Source organism: Nematolebias whitei, chromosome 2 (assembly GCF_014905685.2).
Source record: "Nematolebias whitei isolate Nwh7 chromosome 2, NemWhi1, whole genome shotgun sequence".
Classification (NCBI taxonomy): domain Eukaryota; kingdom Metazoa; phylum Chordata; class Actinopteri; order Cyprinodontiformes; family Rivulidae; genus Nematolebias; species Nematolebias whitei.
The window spans coordinates 867155-879074 of NC_056499.1; the positions used below are offsets into that span (position 1 = coordinate 867155).

Consider the following 11920-nt stretch of genomic DNA (forward strand, 5'->3'; position numbering starts at 1 on the left):
GGATGACCCTTAATTTTCTCCTGTTGAACAGACAAGACTGAGGTTTTGGTTTTTGGACCTGAGCACCTTAGGAATGAATGTTTCAGTCTTTCTCCCTCCTTAGATGCATTAATCTGTCCTCCAGCTCTAATGTTAAAAATCTTGGTGTTATTTTTGATCAGGACATGTCTTTTATCCCCCACATTAAAAACGTTACTAGAACCTCCTTCTTCCACCTGCGTAATATCACTAACATTAGAAACATCTGATCTAAAGATGATGCAGAAAAACTGGTCCATGCATTTGTCACGTCTAGACTGGACTATTGCAATGGTTTATTATCTGGGTGTCCAAATACTTCTTTAAAACGTCTTCAGTTGATCCAAGAAGCTGCTGCCAGAGTCTTAACTGGAGTTACTGGGAGAGATCATCTCTCTCCAGTTTTAGTTTCTCTCCATTGGCTCCCTGTCAAATCCAGAATAGAATTCAAAATCTTACTTCTAACCTACAAAGCCCTCAACAACCTAGCTCCATCTTATATTACAGATCTTATTGTTCCATATTGTCCTAACAGAGCACTTCGCTCTCAGGCTGCAGGCTTAATTGTGGTTCCTAGAGTTTCCAGAAGTAGAATGGGAGGAAGATCTTTCAGTTCTCAGGCTCCTCTCTTGTGGAACCAACTTCCAATCTCTGTCCATGAGGCTGACACATTGTCCAGTTTTAAAACTAGGCTGAAGAATTTCCTTTTTGCTAAATCCTATAGTTAGGGTCGGCTTGGGTTTCCTGAGCTGTCCCTTAGTTATGCTGCTATAGGCTTAGACTGCTGGAGGACAAACTGACCACAATTTTCACTCTGCTACTGTCTTTACTTACTCTGCTCAACCTGGTTTGTATTTGTAATTATTTTTTCTATCCTTAACATGTTTTTGTCTTTCAGGTACATCTGGACCTATACCTGGACCTACCATTCTGTGTTCGTCTGTCTCTCCTTCCTGTCCTCTCAACCAGCCGGTCAAAGCAGATGGTCTCTTGTCCTGAGCTGGTTCTGCTGGAGGTTTCTTCCTGTTAAAGGGAGTTTTTCTTCCCACTGTCTCCACTGTGCTTGCTCAGGATGGGAGACTGCAACGAAGCCAAGATTCATCTTGTCTGCTGGATTCCTTAGATAGAGAACTTTACTAATTGGCTTTTATGTGAATGTTCCTGTAAAGTCCCTGAGACAACTTTGTTGTGATTTTGCGCTATATAAATAATCTGAGTTGTATTGAGAAAAAAAAAGTATTATAGGGGGAGTGGTGGCACTGAGGTTTGATAAGGCAAGCCTGTGATCAGAAGGTCGCCAGTTCGATTCCTAGACCAACAACATAAAAAAATGTGGGTGGGAAAGCACCTACACATGTCTCCATCCTCATTTGCCCCACTCTGGGCCCTTAAGCAAACCCCCACCTTCGGCTCCCCCAGGCACCCTAGATGCAGCTCTCTGCTCCACGCAGAGGGCTGTGGTAGCTCGGTGGTCTGGTTGTCAGGAAGGGCATCCACCCCAGCCAAAGGGCTGGCCATCGGAACCAGGAACCCCGATCAAGGGGTCCAAACAATCCAGGGAGAACCGGAGCCCCAGCCCCACCCCCAATCGCCCCCAAAGGTCCAATACCCACCCACAACCCAGACCCTAACCAGGCAGCCCCCCCCCTGCCCCCGACCCCAAATGTCAGACAGAGAATGAGGGTTTAAGGAAAACTGGAAGACCCAACTCCTCCCTCCCCCCACTCAAATAAGATGTTGATGCATGTTGTTATATAGTACATTTAAAATGGGGGGGATGAGGCGGCGACTGGCACAGACCCACCCCCTCCCCAGAGAGCAGGCAGTGCTCGTTCACCTCCCCAACCCTTGCCCAGAACCCTAAATGTCTACATGCATATGAGACATACTACATATGAGAGTGGGCACAGGTCCCGAAGCTGAGAATGATTACACATCCCGCCACCTATATGCCACCGTGTGCTCACTCCAGACCCTATATATCTATGTGTCGTGAGAATGTTGTATGTGAGTGTCTAGGTTGTTTGATAAAATTGGGGCCCAGGTCTCCACGAACCACAGAGATGGAGGATCCTCCCCGCAGCTCAGTAGTGCACCTGAACCCCAAGGCCCTGCTTGAGTGGTGGTGTGATGGAGTGGGTGGAGGAAGACGTCAGGATGGGGAGGAACAACTGAGGTGGCAATGCCCTCCCAGGGGGCCAGCTCCCTCACTGACCCCAATAGGCACCCCCATTCTCTGAGATCCACCAGGGGAGGGAGGCTCTAGTACATCCTTCCAGGAGCAGGAGGCAGCCGCACCACCAGGGACCCAGGCCACGGACCGGCACATAGCCCCAAGGACCAACCAGAACCCGGGCCAGCGACCCAAGCCCCCCCAAGATCGTCCAGACCCCCAACCCGATCCCCAGCTCAACACCCAGCCCCCCAACCAAAGAAGCCACCAAACTCCAGCAGTGACAATCAGCCAGGAGTGCCCAAATAGCCGCAGACAGCACACCACGATGACCGAGAGCGCACCCCCATCCCCACAAAAGGACCGACCAGTCCACCACAGCAACACCCACAATGAGAGCACCCCATGTAAGGGAGGGCACATGCCCAGACACCCCCAGGCCAGCAGTGCAGAGCCACCCGAGCAAAAGCCCCCCCCCCCCCCCCACAGCCCAGACCCCCAGCCAAGCACCAGACCACAGCCACAGCCAGGCAGGAAGACACCCAGGCTGAGTCCACCTGTCCACCCCCACCCCACCATGGCAGAGGCCCCAAAGCCCACCAGCACACCAAGGGCCCCCAGGCCAGGGCCGGGCACTGGCTCATGCACCGGCCCAAGACCCCGACAACATACCCGCCAAGACCCGAGACCCCCGGATCAAGCCAGGACCCCAGCCCGGGAGCGACACTCCCCCAGAACCCCGAACCCACCCAGGAGCAGCCAGGCCACCAGGCCAGCAACCTGCGCCCACCGGCACAGACCGCCCAGAGGCCTGCATGCAGCCAGCAGAGGTCAACGCCCAGAACCACCGAAGCCATCTCCCCAGTTGAGCGCCATTGCCCCGGGCCCACGACCCCCCCCCCCCCCCACTGCCCCCTTCCCCCCCCCCCCCTGTTGGGGGACTACCGGAGTTCCGGGCTTGGGGGCCGCTGTGTGTTTGTGGTTCCGGTCTTCCCTGTGTTACCTTCATGTCCTGTGGGGACGGGTTTATGGGTCCCCACATCCACTATTGAACATTTTTATGGAGAAACCTTATGGTGATAACATGCTCACACAGGTGTTTAGATCCAGGTGTTTATCAGATACACACTCAGTCGGGTTGTGGTGGCCATCGAATATATCTTGTATTACCATGCACTGGATAAAATACTTTCTAATGATGTTATAAGTATCATTATATAAGTTGTTTGTTGTTGTGGTTTCTCGGTTTTGTCTCGTCTTTTCTTTCCGCAGGTCTAGAGTCAGACCAATGATGTTGATCTGTGTTCTCTTTATCTCTCTCTCTCTCTCCTCTATTCCTATCTCCTTCTTTACATTTTAACTCTTCTCTCACTTTTCTGCTTTGTTATCTTCTTTGTTTTCCGTCCCCGTGTCCATTACATCTGGAACAAACCCAAAGCATGTTCTAATAAAATTTAATTTATATATCAAGCAGAGCATTAAGGCCAGCCATGATGCTCTGCTTATGAAAGTAAATCTGTTGGGCCTAACTTTGACTCTTAGACAATAATTCTAAGTGTCACAATGACGGACAGGACAAGGGGGAGAAAAAAAAAGGAAGGGCATCTGGTGTAAAAACAATTGTCAGGTCTTTATATGAGTTAGTTCATTGGTGACCCCGAAGAAGGAGCAGCCGACAGAAATAGAATGTAAGCATTTAAAGTAAATAAGTTGGTGTTTCAATAACTTCCTTCTGTCTTCCAGTGGTCGTGTGAAACCATTGCTTGGCCGGTTCAGTGAGCTTCAAGCCCTGCTGTCTAACATGGACATTAAGCCAGGCAGCATTGATGCCGTCCTGCTGGACGCTGGCTGCTCCTCCATGCAGCTGGATCAGGCGGAGAGAGGTTTCTCCCTCAGCAAGGACGGTCCCTTGGACATGAGAATGGATGGAGAGAGGTAAGACGTTCCTACATCCAGGTGCTGTCATGTTGGGAGCTACTAGGTTATCAAAAACCACTGGCTGCCTGACGTGATCCCAGTGCTCAGTGGTGCAGTGAGCTAAAACTTAAACCAGGGTAGTGAAATTCAGCATGTTGCCGTTGATTCTGTAGATCTCCTTAAATTATTTCTTGTTAATAATAAACAAGAAACAGATTTTAAAATCACTCTATTTTCTCTTTTACAATTTAATTAAACCCAATTTGTTATTTAATATATTACATTTTATTTGCTCCTCACAGTTCCAGGAACTCGTCTTAAGCGCAGAGGTGACAGGGCCTTCTCTGTAGCAGGACCAAGACTTTGGAATGAGTTACCTCTGCTTGTCAGACAGGCCCCCTCCCTCTCTGTTTTCAAGTCCTGTTTAAAAACTCACTACTATTCAGTAGCTTTCAACACCAGATGATCTGTGTTTTGATCCTGTATGCTCCACACTGGTTTGTCGTCATTATCTGCATCGTTTTTATGTCTATATTCTGATTGACCTCATTTTGTATTTTACTTCATGTGTTACCTGTTGTTCTGTCTGTACAGCACTTTGGTTGGCCTTGTAGCTGTTGTAAGTGCTCTATAAATAAAGTGGTATGGTATTTTCCTTTTTCTTTGCTTCACCTTTCTTCTAGTATGTGGTCAGTTCAAAATGTGACTTATGATTTTCCAGCGTTAGACCAGCGTTTGTGCTCCAACTGATTCTTAAAATTACAGTTCTTAAAATGTCTCCTTCAGTACAAATTTGATTCTTGCATATTTTGGATTCTGTTTACGGTTCATGTTAACAAATCAGTTTGTCACATTGCAAAAAAAAAATGTTTATTTCACACGTTGTTAGTTGAATGTCATTACACCTTCACAACTGCATTCACGACCTCTAATCATTTTATAAACTCTGCTGCAAACGGGAGTTTCACACCTCAGAATTTATAATCAACAGCTGGTGATGGTAAACGACCCAACAGTGTTAATAATTAACATTTCAAAATCACAGTCCACATTCACTACATACTTCTGACAATAAGTATGCAGCTCCCTGTCAAATCCAGAATAGAATTCAAAATCTTACTTCTAACCTACAAAGCCCTCAACAACCTAGCTCCATCTTATATTACAGATTTTATTGTTCCATATTTTACTAACAGAGCACTTTGCTCTCAGACTGCAGGTTTACTTGTGGTTCCTAGAGTTTCCAGCAGCAGAATGGGAGGAAGATCTTTCAGTTTTCAGGCTCCTCTCTTGTGGAACCAACTTCCAGTTTCTGTCCGTGAGGCTGACACATTGTCCAGTTTGAAGACTTTCCTTTTTGATAAATCCTATAGTTAGGGTCGGCTTGGGTTTCCTGAGCTGTCCCTGAGTTCTGCTGCTATAGACTTAGACTGCTGGAGGACAAACTGACCACACTTTTCACTCTGTTACTGTCTTTACTTACTCTGCTCAACATTTGTAATTATTTTTTCTATACTTAACATGTTTTTTTTTTGTCTTTCAGATACACCTGGACCTATATCTGGACCTGGACCTATACCTGGACCTGGACCTGGACCTATACCTGGACCTACCATTCTGTGTTCGTCTGTCTCTCCTTCCTGTCCTCTCAACCAGCCGGTCAAAGCAGATGGTCTCTTGTCCTGAGCTGGTTCTGCTGGAGGTTTCTTCCTGTTAAAAGAGAGTTTTTCTTTCCACTGTCTCCACTGTGCTTGCTCAGGATGGGAGACTGCAACGAAGACAAGATTCAACTTGTCTGCTGGATTCCTTAGATAAACTTTACTAATTGGCTTTTATGTGAATGTTCCTGTAAAGTCCCTGAGACAACTTGGTTGTGATTTGGAGCTTTATGAATAAACTGGATTGAATTAAAACAAAGTGCTAGTTTGATTTCTCATCAGTGTTTTTTTTTTTCTAATTTTTCTGACTTTTAAAGGATTAAACACTGAATCAAATCAAAGGTTTTAAACACTTCACCTTCTTATAGGTCTCTATGAGCCTGACCTCAGACCCTGATAAATGTGGGTCTTGCTCTGGTCCAGAAATGGGTTTGCAGATACATGACTTGTTTTTTATTGATGAAGATGCATCTTTTATTATTCAGAACAGAAAGAACCAGTGCTCAGCAAGCACTGGCCCTGGTTTAACACTGGACTACTTTTATGGACCAAAAAAGTTTTATTATGACCCGTTTCACTGAGAGTCTTCCAATCAGTTGACCTAAAACACCTTCCAGTATGAAAAAAGAAAATAAAGTCAATTAGATCTTTTAAATGGGTCATAAAAACTTGTTTTTTTCTCTATGCAGATATTCAAAATCTAGCTCGACCTACAGATTTGAGCATTTTTGGCACTTCCATGTCTGGTTATGTATCCAACAGAAATTTTCCGATGAAATGTACCCCCCTAACTGTTTGATGAAAACTTTGCTTTCTTGTAGTGAAGAAATTAAATTCAGTTCAATTCAGTTTATTTATAAAGCACCAAATCACAACCAAGTTGTCTCAGGGACTTTACAGGAACATTCACATAAAATTAGTAAAGTTCTCTATCTAAGGAATCCAGCAGACAAGATGAATCTTGGCTTCGTTGCAGTCTCCCATCCTGAGCAAGCACAGTGGAGACAGTGGAAAGAAAAACTCCCTTTAACAGGAAGAAACCTCCAACAGAACCAGCTCAGGACAAGAGACCATCTGCTTTGACCGGCTGGTTGAGAGGACAGGAAGGAGAGACAGACGAACACAGAATGGTAGGTCCAGATATAGGTCCAGGTCCAGATATGGGTCCAGGTCCAGATATAGGTCCAGGTCCAGATATAGGTCCAGGTATAGGTCCAGGTCCAGATATAGGTCCAGGTCCAGGTATAGGTCCAGGTATAGGTCCAGGTCCAGATATAGGTCCAGGTATAGGTCCAGGTCCAGATATAGGTCCAGGTCCAGATATAGGTCCAGGTATAGGTCCAGGTCCAGATATAGGTCCAGGTGTATCTGAAAGACAAAGACACAAGTAAGGATAGAAAAAATAATGAGAAATACAAAACAGGTTGAGCAGAGTAAGTAAAGACAGTAGCAGAGTGAAAAGTGTGGTCAGTTTGTCCTCCAGCAGTCTAAGCCTATAGCAGCATAACTAAGGGACAGCTCAGGAAACCCAAGCCGACCCTAACTATAGGATTTATCAAAAAGGAAATTCTTCAGCCTAGTTTTAAAACTGGACAATGTGTCAGCCTCATGGACAGAGATTGGAAGTTGGTTCCACAAGAGAGGAGCCTGAGAACTGAAAGATCTGCCTCCCATTCTGTTTTTGTAAATTCTAAGTTACCGTGCCGGGTCATTAGATGGCGCTGTGAATTTTGTACCTTCACCTAATGCGCATGCGTGCTGCCTCGGCATGCTCCTTTCCTGTGAGCTAAAAAGCTCTGCTAACAACAAGTTAAAGCTGGATTTTGGATAAGAGTCGACAGATTTGATGCCAAGCGGGACGCTTCGTCTAACAGCTCCTCACCGGTCGCTGAGTGGACCAGAACCGAGTCGACGATGTCGGACTTTATTCCGTGATAATCAGTAGCTGATTACTGCAGGTAAATCAAATGTTCTTAATAATGTTTGCTTGTGTTTACTTCGGTTACAAAACAACTGAGTTTTTATTTTTCCTGAAAGAAGAAGAAGCTGTCCTCCCACCAGGCGGACCGGTTCTGAACGAGGCTCGGCCCAGATGAACTGCAGGAGGACGTGAAAAAGAGATGTTGGATGAACTATTTATTTAAAATTCCCCTCAGTTCTTTTATTCAACCCATTCAATGTTTTAAGCTGCATTAATCAAAGGAGTGACTTCCTGAACGAGCCAGATGAACAACATGGGACCAGAACATCCAGGATGAAAACAAGAGTCCAGTTCATTAATGCAGTTTACAGTTAACTTGTTTTTAATAGTGTGTTCAGTTTAATTATCAGTGTTTGTGTGACATACAGTTTGTGGTGTTGAATAAATAAATAAAAATTAAACCTGATGTCTTCATTTTCAACTTTAGTGTTCACTCAATATGTTTAGCATCATTTTAAATTTGAATTACATAATGTCCAGATACCTTCATTTAGCTCAGAGCTTCATTATCTCTCACACTAACATAAATACTGTTTATTATTATTAAACTTATTATTCAGCACATTTATGTTATAGTGCAGCGCGACGTGTGCACGTGCCTCGTTCTATAAACAGCGACATCAGAACTGGATCAGATTGTGTCTCTTCCAACACAGATTTTGGTCACAGCACCTGGAATCTGACGTAGATTAACTACGAGATTAAAATATATTCCATCAGTCGAGGGTCTGAAAGCAGCGTGACCGCCGCCATGTTGATAGAAATATAGCGTCTGTCCATGCGTGCGTGTGCGCATGTGGTTTAACACAAAGACTCAGCAGGAGATGTTCACATTATCAGAGAAAAACCTCCACTCTGGAAGGTGGGTTCAGAAACCTCCGGATTCAAAGAGGGGGGCCACTGGTGTCGTGTAGATGATCAGCAGAACTGCAGAGAGAAAGGAGCGGATGCTCTCAGAATACGCGCCGTGTAAACGGCCCCTAAAAGACCGAGCTGAATACAGCACCTCAGACTGAGGATGTCTTTTGGATGAAAGACGAAACGTATCTATATTTTTTTTGCTTTGTTTTGTTTGTTGTTTTTTTGAATGTCCAGAGGACCAGATTGAACTTTTTAAGATTTTTGTACCTGGATTATTGAGCATGCATCAGGGTAATGAGAACTAATTAGTGTAAAAGCTTGCTGAATGTTTTTTAATGTGTTTATGTATATGCATATAACATGTACAGAAAAATGTAGAAAAAAACATTTAGGTTACATTCCCATTTATCTATTGTTTTTAGTTTTCTACATCACCTTACAACCTAGCTGTTTTTTCTTACATTTTCTTTTAAATACCATTTTATTTTCACTTGTTGTACATTAAATATATATATATATATATATATATATATATATATATATATAGAGAGAGAGAGAGAGAGAGAGAGAGATATTCTCAGTTTGTACGCATCCTTTATGATGGTCCACTGTTGTCATCAATCTTTGTTTAACATCAAGTCTCTCTTGTAAATGAGTCCCTGAGGCTCAATGGGACTAACCTCTAGAAATAATGGTGGAATGAATCTGGAAAGCAACTTTGCAACATCACCTCATTATAAGCTGTTGCAACAGCTACATTTCCCTATCCCTTGTCTCACAATCACTGTTCAGAGCTGTCACCTGTATGGGTTTCAGCTGCATCTCAGAGTTGTCAGGATTCGCCTCTGTCAGCAAGGACATGACGTCAAGTGGCTTAATTGGGCTTTTTTTTTTGTTTTTTTTGTGCGTAGGTACACTGACATGCCCTGCGCTGCTGACGTTGTGAACACCTTAGATCAACAAGCTCTTGCATCTATCCTCACTACATACGGAGAGGAAAGGCACGCCAGGAAAATAGCTTCTGCCATTGTGGAGGCGCGCCGTGTCAGCCCCATCACCCGGACACAGCAGCTGGCCACCGTGGTCGCAGGTAGTGAGACACCACCCAGAATCTTTCCCTACAGCCTTTCTGGAGGATAAAACAGGAGCGAAGTTGTTAGGGCCATCTCCCAGAGGGACACACGTCTCAAACTACACACACAGTGGTCGTCATCCTTCCTTCTGTTTTAGCTGTTTTCTTCCACTTCTTCCTTTTAGAGAAACAAGTTGGAATAGAAAACAGGATGTCACATGCAGCAGCCCATCTCTTTTCATCTACACTCTGCTTCCTTTTTATCCTTTTTATCCCTCTTTGTCATGCAAACAGCTGCGCATCCAATTGATACATTCGTGCACCTAGCAGAGGTTGGGTATTTTGTCTTTACCGACATTTTATTTGGTTGGTTTCGGGCTGTTTCTTTCTTTTTTTAGGGGTATGACTTTAGAGTTGAGTTTTCGTTGCAGCAGTCATTGAACAGAGCTGTGGATGCGTCAGCGTCACCCAACAGGTGTGACTAAGAGCAGCTGTTTGATCTCTTTTCAAGAGCCAGGTGACGTAGCACTGGTGTTTATTTGCAACAATCCAAGGCGTCTTGATTAAGAAAAGCTCCAGAGTGATCGCGTTGTGACAGTGATGCATTCAATGTGACAAAGACTGATGAAGTGATGTTCATTCAGATGTGTGTGGGTTAGAGTCATAAATGAAAAGTATTCTGACAATTGGTTCTTTCTTATCAGTGTTTTAAACCATTCACAATTAGATCCGTTTTTCTTGTCGGCACAAAAATCATAAATTGTTCCACAATTTTTGTGCTATTTGAACAATTCATACATCAAATCGTTCAGCCCATTCAGGAAATTCCTGCTGTGACTTTTGGTATCTGTGCAATTTTAACTTGTTGAAAATAATTTGCTTTTTCGGCCATGTTTTTCTCGCTCAAGATGAATGGAGCTCTCGTCACATCCTTCAAGCCTTTGAACTGTTTAAAACCCTTTTTCATTCGTTTCAGTTCTGCTTCAGCGTTTTAGTGCTGAGTTCAGCTTCATTCAGCTTCTTTTTGCTCCATCCATCCGTCCATCCATCCAACCAACCATCCATCCATCCATTTAGTGTGTGGGAGGAAACTGGAGTACCTGGAGAAAGCCCACGCAGCACGGAGAGAACATGCAAACTCCACCCAGAAAAGCCCGGACCTTCTTGCTGAGAGGCAACAGCTCTACCCACTGAGCCACCGTGCCACCTTCTTTTGCTTCTTCAATCTTTTTTCATCAATATTTCTGCTCCTTTCAGTTTATTTCTTCTAAATTCTGTTGTTTTCTGATTTCAGCTACTTTTTAGATATTTTTCAGCTAATGTTAAGTTTTAAGTTTTTTTGTTAATTACCTTTTGTCATTTAAAAAAATAATTTTAACTTTTTATACTTCTTTTAGACTTCTTTTTTGCTAATTGTAGTTTTTTTTTTTTTTTAGCTTTTTCGGCTATATTTTTAATTTCAGAATGCTTTTGATTTATTCAACTTCTTTGCCGATTTCTGTGCTCATTTCTTCTATGTTTCTGACCTATTCAGCTTTTCTGTACATTTCTGTCATTTTTCTACAGCATTTCATGTTTATTTTCCTGCTTTCAGCAAATGTCAGCTTTTCAAATTCAACTCGCTTTAACAGTTTAGAGATGAAACCTTTAGAATCTAGTTTCGCCTTCAGCAGCTTTCAGAAATCAGCAATAATCACACACACACACTGCTGTTTTCCAAAAAATGCAATTTCTCTTGATTTTAAACAAATTTTCATTTCATAGAAATTATAGGTAAAAAAAAAACAGGCAATGCATTACAATAATTCACTTCAGTTTATTTCTGTAGCTCCCAACATACGTTGTCTCCGTCAGAAACATTCACTGACATTATCAAAGACGATCAGTAAAAGTTCTCTCTCTAAGGAAGCAGCAGATTTCAGAGCAGGTCTCTCTTGTAAATGAGCCCCAGAGGCTCAGTGAGACTAACCTGTAGAAATAAAGGTGGAATGAAAAAAGATTGTGTTGAATCTTCACTTTGTCACAGTCTCCCATCCTGAGCAAGAACAAAGGAGACAGTGGAAAGAAAGAACTCACTTTAACAGGAAGAAACCTCCAGCAGAACCAGACTCAGGACGAGCGGCACATCTGCTTTGACTGTCTGAGTCTGAGAGGAGAGGAAGTAGAAACAAACAGAGAATGAAGGTCCAGGTGTACTTTCTATAGTCCTGGTATAATTTATATAGTCCAGGTATACTTTA

General features: G+C 43.6%; 1 protein-coding gene across 1 annotated transcript in view; it reads left to right on the forward strand.

Moving 5' to 3' along the window:
- mettl15 (methyltransferase like 15) overlaps window positions 1–11920 on the forward strand; it is a 165787-nt gene that overhangs the window by 123424 nt on the left and 30443 nt on the right. Inside the window, exons 3-4 of the mRNA XM_037695314.1 lie at window positions 3935–4126; window positions 9520–9698. Of these exons, the coding sequence (XP_037551242.1) occupies window positions 3935–4126; window positions 9520–9698 (371 nt within the window). The remainder of the gene's footprint in view (window positions 1–3934; window positions 4127–9519; window positions 9699–11920) is intronic.